At 40.2% G+C, this 15,508-nt stretch overlaps 1 protein-coding gene across 1 annotated transcript; it reads left to right on the forward strand.

Moving 5' to 3' along the window:
• Positions 1-2,545: 2,545 nt before the first annotated feature.
• Positions 2,546-15,043, forward strand: LOC308086920 (prostaglandin F2-alpha receptor-like; the record flags this gene model as incomplete). Its single annotated transcript, XM_080430563.1, has 6 exons — positions 2,546-2,562; positions 3,298-3,369; positions 6,269-6,361; positions 6,855-7,668; positions 12,587-12,815; positions 14,922-15,043. 6 exons carry the CDS (start codon positions 2,546-2,548, stop codon positions 15,041-15,043), a joined length of 1,347 nt encoding a protein of 448 aa, XP_080286689.1.
• Positions 15,044-15,508: the final 465 nt, after the last annotated feature.

A 15,508-nucleotide genomic window follows, 5' to 3' on the forward strand; every position in this document is an offset into this window, starting at 1 on the left:
CTTGAATGTCTATTTCCTCATTAGGCCCTTTGGTGACATGTTGTTGAGAGTACAGATCCAGAACAATTCACGTTTAAGGAGAAGAGCATTAATAGCACCCCTTCTTGGTGAGAGCTGAACATGTTCCATGCCCACATATATGAGGGAGGATAGTGGAGACACTATATTTGAATGCACTGAAATGCAAAGCATTCATGATATCAGGTGTAATGGTGCATCAGGTGTATTGCATTCCCTGTGATTCATGATCATGTGATTTGTGTATTTAAGAGGGGGTCTCTCATTGTCACCTCAGTCATTCTGATGAAGAGCATCAGTTCGAAATGTCACAAAGGCACTTTGTGGGTGCAATAAAATACTTTTAAAGGTTTAAAACTAAGAAGTGTGAGCTCTTAACTAATATAGAACTAATAATGAATTGTAATTCATATAATATGGACATGGAGGCTATTCAAAGGTTTAAAAATAAGTTGAGTGAGCTCTTATCTATATTATGGCTAAAGACAAGACAAGCAATTTTATTTAACATTTACAATGGCCTTGTCATGTACAGCTCCAGAATGAGGAAGAGGAATAGGAAAAGATTGAAAAGATGACAGTGAACGTGCCACAGGTTATTTTCTGTTAACTGCAGGCCTACTATTGCTGCACCCCCACAACAACACAACTCTCATTGGTGATTTGGATGCATGATAAACATTGCATAAGTCCACAAAGTTAGGTAAACTTGTGTTACTGGAGTTTCTGCTTTTGTGTCCACATGGCAAAACAAACCTTTTATAACTGGGTAGCAGTGTCCTATAAAATCAGAACTAATTTGTCTCAGTGTGTTCTAAATCAGTGGTTCTCAACCTGTGGGTCGGGTCCCCAAGTGATTTTGGGGGGGTGTCCAGATGACAGTAAAGTGACAGTAAACAATTTAAGGTTTCATGACCTTTTTAATACCTAAAAAAAAAGAAAAAAAATAATTAATCATCAAAAGTAAACGACAAACTACAATAAAAAACTGGTCAAAAGAAATTCAAATAGCCAATCTACAAACTCACAATGCCTGGCAAAGTGAGGTGTTGTGAGCTTGTAGATCTGCTATTTTCACAATATGTATCTGTGGAACCCGAAATGTAATGCCTCAACTCCTACATTCCAATGATGATTGAATGGTGATTATCAGGATAGGGGGTCCCCAGTTCAAATATGATTATATTGGGCGGTGGCGCCCTGAAAAGGTTGAAAACCACATAGTAGCCTAGCTCTGGTCCATAGCGTTAGAAGGAGAACTCCTTAACGCTATGGAACAGAGCTAATAGCCTATATGCTGCCGGGTCACAACGCACATGGCCTGTCGCTGTCCATCGCCCATGGTGCTGATTCTGAACCATTCGCCAACGATGCATATGTGTCGCGACTCCATGTCCATGGCAACTTGGCTAAACGAGTAACAATTTGTGTTTATGATTTTATAATGTGTCCAGTTATTTTACAGTCATACATTTAAATTGTTATAATCAGAAGGGCCCCGCGAGTGTATATTGTTCCGCCCCTATTTTCTGTCAGCTGTTCATCAGCATTCAGTTAGGGATTAGGGTCCCTATAGCATCTTTATAGAGGTTTAAGAGCCTCTATTATAGACTGCAGGCTACATCAGCCACCGACACCATTCAGATTTCTAACGTTAAGTAGGCCTATGGGCAGTGGTGTAAACTAAAGTAACTAAGTACATTTACTCCAGTACTGTACTTAATTACAATTTTGAGGTACTTTTACTTTACTGGAGTATTCCAATTTTCAATACTTTTACTTCTACTCCACTACATCTCAGAAGCAAATATTGTACAATTGTTTTCACTCCACTACAATTATTTAAAAATGTTAGTTACTAGTTACTTTGTAGATTTTTATTATTATTACAAAACATGCATTAGCCACTTTATCCCTATATACTTCGGCTATTTGAAAATAGCCAATCTACAAGCTCACAACTTGTAGATCTTGTAGATCTGCTATTTTCAAAAGATTTTTTTATACATTTTGAACGATGAGTACTTTTACTTTTGGTACTTTTAGTTCATTTTGAGGCCAATACTTTTGGACTTTTTTTTTTACTCAACTACATTTTCAATACAGGACTTTTACTTGTAACAGAGTATTTCTACATTGTGGTATTGATACTTTTACTCAAGTAAAAAAATTTAGTAGCCTACTTCTTCCATCACTGTTCGAGACTGTAGGCTACATAACATCAGCAGATTTCTAACGTCTTTTGAACGGGTATATAGAGGCTACATCTCTACACTGCCACTTCAGCAGTTGAAGTTCTCGAAAACTGACTACTTAGGCTACTGTCGTGCGCCTCGCTATAAGAAGGCGCATTATCAGTGCAGAGTCAGACGACAGCTCATGGAACAACAATGAAGAAATGCTACTGGACCGCACAACTGAAATGGGTCAGGCTGCCCTCACAGTGGATTAAAAGAGTCGCGATGATAGCTTTGGTTTGTTCATGGAAAATCGAAGGGATTTTTATTATCTATGGCGAAGTTGAACGATGATCTATACCCTAAGGTAAGGAATTATTCACCATTCATTATCCACTATCATTAAGGCATTGGTTCTCAAAGTGCGGTCCGGGGAAAATGTTTGGACAATTTTGAATACTTTTGATAATTTTTTTAACATAAATCTTGTCTTGGGGGGGGGGGGGGGGGTTGATGCAAGCCAAAAGGGTGAGAATGATCAATGTTAAGATAGAGAAAACATAGCTAAACAGTACACTATAAATGATAGAAAAATATATAGTATAACCTATGTTAAAAAAAAATAGAACACTATAAAATGAATTAAAAAGAGACAAATGGTAGCCTATACTGTTAAAAAATAGAGGGAAAAAATAACTGAACTAAGAAAAATGCTGCACTGAATGCTAGGATTTTTTGGTATCCTTAATTCTTTTGGGTATTTTATCATTTTCCCAATTTGTTCTATTTTTTAACAGTACTTCTATTTTGGTAAATACACTCTTACTGTATATTGTACTTTGAAACTCTATAATGTACTTTTAACCTCGTTGTTGTGTTGTGTTTGGGGGTTTAAAGAACAATGGGTTAAATATCACTTACCAACAACAAAGCAGCAAGCTATGTAAAGTTTAAAAAACACTTGTGGTGGACACGAATCCTAATCCAGGTGCCCAGTTATTCAGGTGCCCACTCGTACAGGTGCCCACATGTCCCTAGTGCCCAGATGGTTTTGGTGGCCAGTTGTCTAAGTGCCCACCTCTCCAGGTCCCCACTTGTCCAGGTGGACAGTTATCTCCACCCCTAAGTGCCCACTCGTCCAGGTACCCAGCTGTCTTGGTGCCCACCCGTCCAGGTGCGCAGTCATCCCAAAAATATGGTGCCCAGATGTCCCTAGTGCTCTCCTGTCTTGTATTTGTCAATACCACAACCTCTGTTATCAAATTTTCAGTGGTGTAAAGCAACTAAGTACATTTACTCAAGTACTTGAGTACAATTTTGAGGTACTTTTACTTTACTGGAGTATTTCCAGTTTTCAGTACTTTTACTTCTACTCCACTACATCTCAAATATTATACTTTTTACCCCACTATAATTATTTGAAAACTTTAGTTACTAGTTACTTTGTAGATTTTGATTATTATTACAAAACATACATTACCCACTTCAGCCCTACTGTATATACATTTTGGCCATTTGAAAATAGCAGATCTACAAGCTCACAATGCATGTGAAATGGGAAATTCTGCATAATGAGTACTTTATTTTAATAGTTTTTTATTGTTCATACCGACAGCAGTTTATACAGTACTTCATAATGAGTACTTTCTACTTTTGGTACTTTAAGTACATTGTGAAACCAATTATTTTGTAATTTTATTCAAGTAAATTTTGAATTCCGGACATTTACTTGTAACAGTATTTGGCCGCGGATCCCCGACCTCAAAATATTTTGTTCCAGGGACCCCCAGAAGCAAAGATTGGTGTTAAAAACGCTTTAAAAGAATACATATTATTCAAAGATTTGCACACATTTTCACAATTTTTCAAAAATAGCAGATCTACAAGCTCATCGTGTGGCACTCGGTGACATGCTATGAGCTTGTAGATCTGCTATTTTTGAATAGCGAAAGTGTAAAATAATGCTTTTGTTTACCTCAAATTAAAAAAAAAACACAGATGCATTCCAGGTCTTAATGGGTTAATATAAAGCGAACTGCAGAAAAATAACCTATTTATGTTTGGCTCATGTTTTCTGTGGTGCATGGTGACCTGTCAGACATCAGTCAGCGCACCTGGAGAACAACAAACACTGCCGTTACCAGTGGTGGAAAAAAGTACTCACATTTTTTACTTAAGTAAACAAATCAATACTGCAATGTAGAATACTCCAGTAAAGTAAAAGCACCTCCAAATTGTACGTTAAGTACAGTACTTGAGTAAATGTACTTAGTTACTTTACACCACTGCCCGTTACGTAAGAACACACTAGCACCCAGCAGCTGTGTCTAGATTTTCCTCATAGGCTATACGGTATGGAACATCTTATTCTGATCAGTTAGATTTCCTATCTGTATTTACCAGCAAATAGATGTCAATGTTTGCTTGTAACCTGTCCTAGATAAGTCTTGCACCCTGACATGGGTAATCTGCGTTCCCAGAAGTTTTCGCCAGCTCGGCGAGGAACTATGACATGGGTAAAGCCTCTTCAGTATAGCGTAGGCGGGACTACATTATGATGTGACTTATTAATGTTTCAAATAAATAAGCATATTTAATATTTGAATCAATATCAATAGTGCCCATGGCATTACACAAATAACAATATGCTCAACCAATCTGGAAAATTGCATTCTTCCAAACTAATGGATTGAAATAAAAATAAGTAGAGATATCTGTGTATATACCTGAGAGTTCACCTGAGGCGGTCATGGAAGCCTATAGTTCTTGATACATTTTATGGTGCCAACTGATCATGCTGATATTCCATCCATTCAACTCAAGATTTTGGGCCGAAGGTTATTAAGATAGTTCTGACAATGTAAAGCAGCTAAATAAATAACCATATCAATCTATCGCCATACACATTTAGCACATTTATTTAAAAAACAAATGGTTTAGATGTATTTATTGACAGAGTACAAAGTATATCCATCCATTTTACATTTTTATACAACAAAGCAAGAAAGTCAAAAAAGTCAAAAAACAAAAAAAAACTCCCCTCCACGCCCTCCCCCCACCCCAGAATGGCACAATAAACAGCATTGACTACTCACTACAACAATCTTCGCAGTAACAGCAACTTATAACTTCAACCAAGAGGAGTTTATGAAGGCAAAATATAGAGAAAAGAGCCCCAAATTGTGTTATACGTCTCAGGTTTTCTCCTTACATTGTACAGGATCTTCTCAGGAGTACAATAAGAGGAAAGTTCATGCAACCAATGCTTTTGTGATGGGGAATTTTCAGACTTCCAATTTACAAGGACAATTATTTTCCCAGCCGTGCTGCCAAGTGAAATAAAATACTTCTTATGTAAGTTCACATGAATTAAACTGACGTCACCCAATATCCAAATCCTGGGGTCAAAAGGTAGGATTCTATGACATCTGAAACAGTGGTTATAATGAACTTCCAAAAATCTACCAAATATGGACAATTCCAAAGCATTATGACTCAAATCACCTTAATTTATCTTACACCTCTGAAACATGGCAGAAATATTTCCATCGATTTTATGTAGTCTTAGTGGAGTAAAATAAGTCCTGTGAAAGATGTTGAATTGCATTTGTCTATGCTTCGTGGAGACCACATTTATTTTAATTTAGGAACAAAGATGATCAAACAGTGTCTGTAAAGCAATTGGCATGTTGGATCCCCCAAAAGTCATACATCATGGCGGGTGGAGGGGGAGGGAAAATAAATATGATTTTGCCGTTGTACTGCACTATCAATTTCTATAATGCTTTTATCATGTCAAAATGTATTTCTTACACATTTATTTAATTTATTATACTAATTCACGGTCATTTTAATATAAGGCACCAGTCTCTCAATCTCTCTGAGCAAGTTGTTATTTATTATCCTATTTCACTGCCAATTTACTATTACATTATGACCAAATTAGATTCCAGTCGACCTATTATATCAGACGTTGTTAGTGAAATTAAAGCAATTATGTTAAAATTCTGTGTGAAATAAACATAATTTACTGTGACTCACCCTTTCATGTTTCTATTTATGCTCCTGATCAGACTTCACCAATGGACTATGTTGGCTAATGGGACCTCAGACACAATCTGCAGCTCAGAGGTCAGAGCTGCCAATACCACCATCCAGAAGGAACTGTAAGTATTTTTCTCTCCGAAAATGTAAGGGTTAACAGTTACCACACTTGATAGAGATGTTCACAGTCCAATGGCCTATATGCAGTAAATCATAATTACATCAATCGGCCTCATGGTATTGCTAGATATACTTTACATTTTGGCCTATAACTCTTGAAATGTACATGTGACTGTATTCTTAAGCAGTAGTCTTAAGGATAGTAGTAGTAGTACTAGTGGCAGTACTACTAATACATCTCATCTGTCCAACAGTTGAGCCTGTCACATGTTTGGCGTCATTGTTTCTGATATCTCGAGCATTATTACATTATTACCAAGTTAGATAATCATTAGGCTGTTATCATCCATTTTCCAGTCTATTCCAGTCAACCTATTATATCTGACGTTGTTGAAGTGAAATTAAAGAAATTAGGCTACTGTTAAGATTCTGTGTGAAATAAACATAATTTACTGTGACTCACCCTTTCAATTTTCCATTTATGCTCCTGATCAGACTTCACACATTGACTATGTTGGCTAATGGGACCTCGGACACAATCTGCAGCTCAGAGGTCAGAGCTGCCAATACCACCATCCAGAAGGAACTGCAGGTCACAACCTCTGTTATCTCCATGACGATGGGGATCCTGGCCAACAGCCTGGCCTGCTTCATCCTGCTCCAGGCTTACCGCCGTCGCCGCATCCATCTGAAGTCCAAAGCCACATTCTTTGTGTTTGCCAGTAGCCTAGTCATCACAAACCTCCTGGGCCACCTCATCACCGGCTCTCTGGTAGTTCACATCTACAGCTCTGACGAGGAGTGGGAGACCTTTGACCCCCACAACAGATTATGTGATCTCTTTGGGGTGAGCATGGTGTTCTTTGGCCTGAGCCCCTTGTTCTTAGGAAGCACCATGGCTGTGGAGCGCTGCCTCGCAATCACCAGGCCCCTCTTCCATACTGCGTTGGATGCCCACCACACAAAGAAGCTGCTGGGTCTCTCCTGGCTGCTGGCGGCGCTGGTGGCCATATTGCCCGTTCTGCTGCGGAAGCCCTACCAGGTACAGTGGTCGAGGAGCTGGTGTTTCTTCCGTATGGAGGGCATGAGGGACAGGCTGGATGTCCTCCTGCCTCTGCTCTTCTCTATGTTGGGTCTACTAGCCCTGCTGCTCTCCATTGTGAGCAATACTCTGACCAGCTGCACCTTGCTACAGTCGAGGCTGCGCCGCAAACAGCACAGCACAGGAGGCACCTCCTATGACTTAGAGATGATTTGCCAGCTCCTGGCTATAATGCTGTTATCCTGTGTGTGCTGGGGACCCTTGTTGGTAAGAAATGCCTACTGGTACCCAGGTAGAGCCTCATCTCTGCTATATGTGGCTCAAGAAGTCCTCTGTCCACACAGAGTTACTGTATGGGGTAGGATTATCAAAGACTTCTATGACATGCCTTCTGCCTTTATAGTTTGAAGCCAGGTAAATCCTTTGATGTTGATGTGAATTTAACTGTAATATCCCTGATTAATGGGGGTCAACAGGGCAGTGTGTCAACAAAATCTTAAAGAGCAAGACCACTTTGGTAGAGGTTTGGGTTGTGTAGTTACCTTGCCATGATGTAATTCAATTCAATTCAATTCAATCGTTATTTCAGACTCAAGGTCCATATCACAAACAGAGTACAAAAACACAATGATAAATATAATTAAAAAGCAAAAAAACAACAAAATAAAAACATAAAAACAGTCCAACTACAGCTGCTCACAGTCAGTAGAGGCTGTTGTGCCAATGTCTCCAAATCATGGAAGAGAACCGAGTAGAACTCTTCATAGGGTTAATTAAAATCTTAATAACATGATTGTCAGACTCTTCAAGACGACATATGAATTTGTACATTACATTTCTTAAAAGGGCTTGACAGGTAGGTACAGTACCCCCAAGTTAACAAACAGCTGGCTGGCACTGTGCCATCTTGGTAAAGTACATTTCAGACACAGTATTGCCCCACTTCACCTGCATAGTCTGATGTGCATACCAAAAGGCTAGGATCCTTATAATGTACTTGGGTACCCCTCTTTGGCACATTTTGTCAAATAATTTGAAATGATTCAATCTATCAAATGCTCTAGAAGCATCAATAAAACACAAAAACATGGTGGAATTTTGGCTTCTATATTATGTCCTTTAAAGCAAAAATACACATATCTGTGCCGTGTTTCCTTTCAAAACCAAACTGGTTGTCAGCTGTGGTAATATACCTATCCAGCCTGTCCAACAGAATTTTCTCCAGCACTTTGGAGAGAATGCTAGCTGGTTGGAATGAACATGTGACTGAGCTACACACTGCTGCTAGACGCTTTTAAATTATGGTCAGATTCAGGAAGGCAGAGACAGGGGTCTGTGTTTGAACAGAAACAGGCCTTTAATAATATATTAATATAATAATATATGTATAGCTTTTCTCAGGTAGTAGAGATTTACTTGACAGTATAAGATTATTATCATTACAAAATTGCAGTAAACATTTTCCAAACAGAGATTTATCATCCGATATGTCAGCATTCAAGTCACCGACTACATAAACACAGGTTGTGGCATTGTCCTTAATGAATGCATTAACAAATGCCATTCTATTGCGATATTTTCTGGTATGATTCATAAGGTGTGTAAATATTTACAATAATAAATGACCTATTTTCATACTTGATCTCTATACCAATGGCCCAGTTGACTAATCTAATCTTACCACTGTAACCAGAGGATCATATTTACTGTTCCAGAGAATCAATATTGCCAGAAATCAAAACAGCTGTTGTTGCGCAGCTTTCTGGCAAGTGAGTCAGCCCTCATTGAGTCCTCATTTTTTTTAATGAAGCGGACAGCATACTTATATTTGGCATTAAAGGCCTGTTTCTGTTCAAACACAGACCCCTGTCTCTGCCTTCCTGAATCTGACCATAATTTAAAAGCGTCTCTAGCAGCAGTGTGTAGCTCAGTCACATGTTCATTCCAACCAGGTTTTATACTATACTCCTTTTTCTTACCCTTGTAAAGACCCTTACTTGAGGCATTTAAAACATCAATAATACAATCATAAGTAGAACATAAATCTCTACCATGTTGCTCATTTTTACAGTTGGTGTTACTGCACTGCATGGCTTCTCTTGGAAGTACAACAACAGAGTCTAATGATTTGTCAGTAAGTGAGGTATAGTGATTAATATCCTTCTCACTTAACTTAGACCAATCCAGTCTCCCTGTGTATGTTTTATTGTCATCCACAGATAGAACTGGAATATTTTCAACATTTAGGGTCAATACAATCGGAATATGATCTGTGGTGGCCAACTCATAACAGATGTCAATGTTGTCCAGAGAAGCGTGTGCATCAGCTGTGCATATACAGTGATCTAGCCAAGACATAGTATGCCATGCTTCACTAATATATGTATAGCTTTTCTCAGGTAGTAGAGATTTACTTGACAGTATAAGATTATTATCATTACAAAATTGCAGTAAACATTTTCCAAACAGAGATTTATCATCCGATATGTCAGCATTCAAGTCACCAACTACATAAACACAGGTTGTGGCATTGTCCTTAATGAATGCATTAACAAATGCCATTCTATTGCGATATTTTCTGGTATGATTCATAAGGTGTGTAAATATTTACAATAATAAATGACCTATTTTCATACTTGATCTCTATACCAATGGCCCAGTTGACATCTAATCTTACCACTGTAACCAGAGGATCATATTTACTGTTCCAGAGAATCGCCACACCACCCGGTATTCTACCATGTGCTATTCTATCACAGAGATCAGTAGTAGACTCTCCAACTCCATGAAAACTAGCATGTAGTGTATTCAGCCTTTCCAGGTCTTGTTTAGGTAACCATGTCTCTTGTAAGCACAGAATGTCACATTCCTCCAAAAGTTTATCCACAACCAGCCGCCTCGCTTTGTCCCCAGCACTGTGCCCCACACGTAGGCCACGCGTGTTATATGACACCACCCGCATCGTACTGTTTATGTACTACGGGCATTTGCATCAACAGATGAATGATTCCCGTGTTGTACAGGAGCGATCACATTGTTTGTAGCAGTGCTATCACCCGCAAGCGACCCACTAGTAGCTGGCCGTCTTGGCTCATAATAGCGTCGGACATAGATGCCTGCTGGCCACAGCTCTGGATCATACATTTCAGCCACTTCATTACATTCGGCAGTGATGTGAAATGAGCTGAACCTACTCTGAGGCGACTCAATCTTCCGACAAGTAACTGCTCGGTCAAGTTCCTCTTTCAGATACTCAGCTAGCATGTTAGCTTCCAGTTGAGGGGCAAACTTAGTGGCAAACACACTCACCATCTTCGTGTTCACAACGAGTATGTTAGAACTCGCTGGGCCAGTTCCAATACCCGCGTCTTCTTCCTCTCCCGTTTCTGTGGCGCTTGTATTCCATGTTGACGTGCTACTGGCTTTTGCTCTGGTGTCGCCTTGCATCGGTGTCCTCAGCCACTGTTACCTCCTGGTTGGCGTTCTCAGCTGCTGGCCGCGCTCTCTTGCATGGCCTCACATACCCAGCCCCTGGGTCCACGCTGGTCGGTCCACAGGGCCTCTCGATTGCAGACACCCGGTCGTCGATGGCCATGGTCGTCGCCCGCAGACCCTCACAGGCATCTGTTTGAGCTTCGAGCGTTTTTTTCACACAGCACATATCCTTATTCAGCTGTTCCATCCGCCCCAGCAATGCTGAAACATCAATGTGGTCATATGATACTGGTGGGAGGTCATCCAGGTAGTGGGATACGAATCTTGGTATATTCTCCCCACATTCATTTAGCACCTTCAAGCACGTTTTTAAGTTGTTAGCGTCCTTCTGTGCTCCTTTGTGTGCAACACAGCGCTGCGACGTTTGAGGACACAGCTCAAACAGTAGCTTCTTCGAGGCTTCGATCCACTCAGAGGTGAAGTTGTTTGAGGCCAATAAAACAATGTCATCATGATTCAGAGTTTTCATTTTGATGACAAGGAAGTTCAAAAGTTCATCTTCCACAATCACTTTGTTATCTGTTGTTCGGTAAACCTCTGGTTTAGTACGGCCGGAGAAGCTGGCAGCCCCACGCCAAGCTGCTGCCGCCATCCTGCAATGTATATGATCAGTCGGGATGGTTATTCAAAGGTGGACAAGAAATCAAAAAGAATTGCTCCATTCATTAGAAATTGATAATTCAAAATATGCTCCTCATTGACTTACATTGTACAGTGAAACGGCTCTCATAGTCACTCTTTTAGCAAGTAAACGAACGCAAACAAAGCTGAATCAGACAATATAGATTATAGAACATCACCAAACCCAGTACTTTTTTTTTTTATATAAAAAAAAAAAAGATCCGCGGATCCAGTCCGAGTTTTCTTCCTAATAAAAATAAAGAAATCAACAGGAAGTTAACATTTGTATTTAAAAAAACAATACTGGGTTTGTGTTCGTTTGTGGGCTAAAAGAGTGACTTTGAGAGCTGTTTCAGCATACAATGTAAGTCAATGAGGAGTATATTTAGAATGATCAATTTCTAAAAAACAAATCTTGTCCACCTTTGGAGTTACATCATGGCAAGGTAACTACAACCCGAACCTCTACCAAAGTGGTCTTGCCCTTTAAGTAACCCATGATCCTTTAGTTCTAGGAAGTACCATAATTTGTTTTAATTTCATGCATCCATCATCTTTTCAGTAAAACATCTCCTTTTGGCACAAAATGTGAAGTAGACTACTTGAAGATAGTTAAATACAAAGGACAGGTTACTGGAATAAACAATTTCTAGAAATGTTGCTCTCTGAGATGTTTTTTAGAAATATGTCAGAGAGCTAAAAATGACATAGGCCTACAGTGTTACAACTTGCAACCTGTTCTGGTCCTCATATGAACCTGACAAAGACCAGAGCAGATTGCAATGTACTGTAACAGGGCAGCATACACACACATGCTCCCGTAAGTATCAGGGGTATGCCTGAGGAATACCCTCCCAAAATCATTGCTTTTCACCCAGTGTACAACTCCATTATCTACATTTGCAATCGCCTGGTTTTAAAATACTGTATTATATTGGTAATAAAAATGGTAATCATACTTATTGTGAGTTTTATTATTGTTGATAACAGCATGCTAATATGATCACATTTTGTATCATTGGCATTGCATTCATATCTACCACTTCTCTTCCCATTGTTCTTTTCCTAGATTTGTACCTTCATATTGAGTATGCAAACCAAGGACAAGCCTGCACCTTTCAGTCTGCTACTGGTGGTGCGCATGGCCACCTGGAACCAGATCCTGGACCCCTGGGCCTACATCCTGCTGAGGAAGGCTGTACTGAAGAAAGCTCTCCTGTTGCTACCACAGCTGCTGGGCACCCGGGACCCAGGAGCTCCAGCGCTGGAGGTGCAACATGACCCCCAACTCGATGGAGGTCAGCGGCATGCGTGTCAGACCAAACAACTGCCTGGGTATGATACAACGACCGACACTGTGATCAAATCAATCAGCACAGTGTAATCTGAAAGGACCTACTTAGACAAATGGGAAAGGATATGTTAATTGTCACTTTACAATTTTGTCATAGAAGGATAGATATATATGTTACAGGAAAATTGGCATTCCAGGGAAATTGAAAAGGGAGCGCTTGTTTTTACCACCCACCCAGGCAATTCTGTATAATGAATGCACACATGCGTGTGTACGTGTGCATGTATGCGCATGCACACATGCACATGCACATGCACACACGCACACATGTGTGTCGTCGTGGACACTGGATAGTAACCATAGACTGTAACCCATGAGAAGATCTATTCTCCCCCTATCGGTTCACAACTCGGACGGCGCTGATTCGACTAGCAGACCTTCGGCCGGTCGGCGCGGGCACTCGCGCCTGGAGGGCGCGCCTCTTCGGCCTCAAGCTCTGCTGAGTCGGCGCGCCTCCGTCATGGACAATAACTATTATCACGTGTGCGTGTGAACGAGTGTTCAGCGTTCCCCTAGCGTAGCTTCCTGGTTGCTATGTGGGGGGGAACAACAAAAGCCAGGTCGGCCTCGAATCAAAGCCCCGCCTCGCGCCTCCTCCTCGCGCCGCCTCGTATCAAAGCCCCGCTTCGCGCCTCCTCCTCCTCGCGCTGCCTGGTATCAAAGCCCCGCCTCGCGCCTCGCGCCTCCTCCTCCTCCTAAAAAAATCCGTCTCGAAAAGCCCCGCCTCGCGCCGAAGCCCCGCGCCTAAAAGCGAGCGCTCCTCTTTCAATTTCCCTGGAATGCCAATTTCCCTGTGACATATATATGCCTTGTTGATTTATTGTTTTGTTTTTGTTTTGTTTTTATATGTTTTAAGTGTTCTTCACTATGGACCCCCCTGTGTGTGTCTTGAATAAAGATTGGGGAAAAAGATATTCCCTTTATAATTGCTTTGAAACAAATAAAGGGATATTTCACTTTCAAACATGTTTGTGGTCATTTTATCATCTACTCTGGATTTTGTGAGCACCCCAGACAGTTTTTAAGTTGCTTGATTTAGTATTTAGATATTTGATATTCATTTTTATCAGGCACACCCCCTTCCTATACAAACCCATTGTAACTTCAAACTCCATTTTAACCATGTTAGATTATTTCATGGTCCTTCGTTCTGGTGTCTGATATTGTCCTTCTAATGCGTGAGTACACCAATTGGCCTCATGGTGGCGCTAGATATACTTGACATGTTGGCCTATAACTCTTGAAACGTACATATTCTTAAGCCAGTGGTTCTCAACCTTTTCAGGCCGCGACCTCCCAAGATAATCATATTTGAACTGGGTTATTGTTTCTGATATCTCGAGCAAAACGAACCGCTTTCTCTCATTTTAATATAAGGCACCAACCAGTCAATCTCTCTGAGCAAGTTGTTTGAATTTCTTCAGTCAGGACCGGTATATTGTTTTTTTTTTTATGTCTGCTGTTGTACAGTATATCAAACAGATTATCTATCTGTCTGATAAGTGAAGACTAAGGTGATTCATTGATATTGAACATTATCTACATAAAGTGTGCTAAGATGTTTTGTTATATTTATGAAATGTATCATTATCATTATATAATGTTTCACCTGTAGGCAAATATAGGAAAAAACTGATTTGGTAGAATATTTGAGTGGACAAATGGCCCTTATTAGGTTCCAAGAAAATCCCCTAATTTGCTACTTCCACCTTTGCTTTCCTTGGGGCGCAACTACTAATTTACTTAATTGAAATCAGTCCACATTGGAGTTGTTTACAAATTGAAACGAGTTTGGTGTGACCTTTTCTCCTCACTGTAAATGTGCCCTCATTGAATTTTAAGGGGGACGTGTTAAGTGTGTGCCAGTGTGTGTGTGTGTGTGTGGGTGGGGGGGGGGGGTTGGGGGAATTCACTGCAGTGAAAATGGCAGTGTAGTGTAGAGGGGCCTGATTGCAATGGGACAGTAGCCTATGTGAGAGAGACCCCAATCAGCACAGCAAAGAAAGTGCCCTTATATCAAGCGGTAATGGCCCACTTGACAATCACACAGGCACAGAACTCTTCCATTTAAACCTGATTGCAAAGCCTGAAGCCAGCCCTCTGCCCAAAAACCTCTTGACTCCGTTAGACCCCTACCACCACCACTACCACCACCACCACATGCAGCCATAGGGCCCTCCTGAATGGAATTTATAATCACTCTCTGTGTCTATGAAGACTAATTGTTATTTTAAGACATACATTGGGTATTTAATGGTTTTAAAATGTCTGCCTTGATTACAGTGTTCACTATATGGGCATTACAATCACTCATGTTCAAACTCTCACTCTCAGTTCCACTAGCTTGATTTTGCAATTAGCGATGACAACCAACCAGAGATGACTATCATATTTTGTGTGGATATAAAAATGTAAGCATAATTAATTAAAGAGAAATGTTTTTGTTAAAGTAATATTTAAACCACCCATCTATGTTTACATAAATGTTGTCATTATAATCAGATAAGCCTGTCTGTCTGTCTGTCTGTCTGTCTGTCTGTCTGTCTGTCTGTCTGTCTGTCTGTCTGTCTGTCTGTCAACAGGTCATTCTGGAAATAAATTGATATTCCAAATCATTCTTTCCTTGCATGTTATTAA

This window comes from Gymnoscopelus braueri (assembly GCF_963280865.1).
Source record: "Gymnoscopelus braueri genome assembly, chromosome: 6".
In the NCBI taxonomy this organism is placed as follows: domain Eukaryota; kingdom Metazoa; phylum Chordata; class Actinopteri; order Myctophiformes; family Myctophidae; genus Gymnoscopelus; species Gymnoscopelus braueri.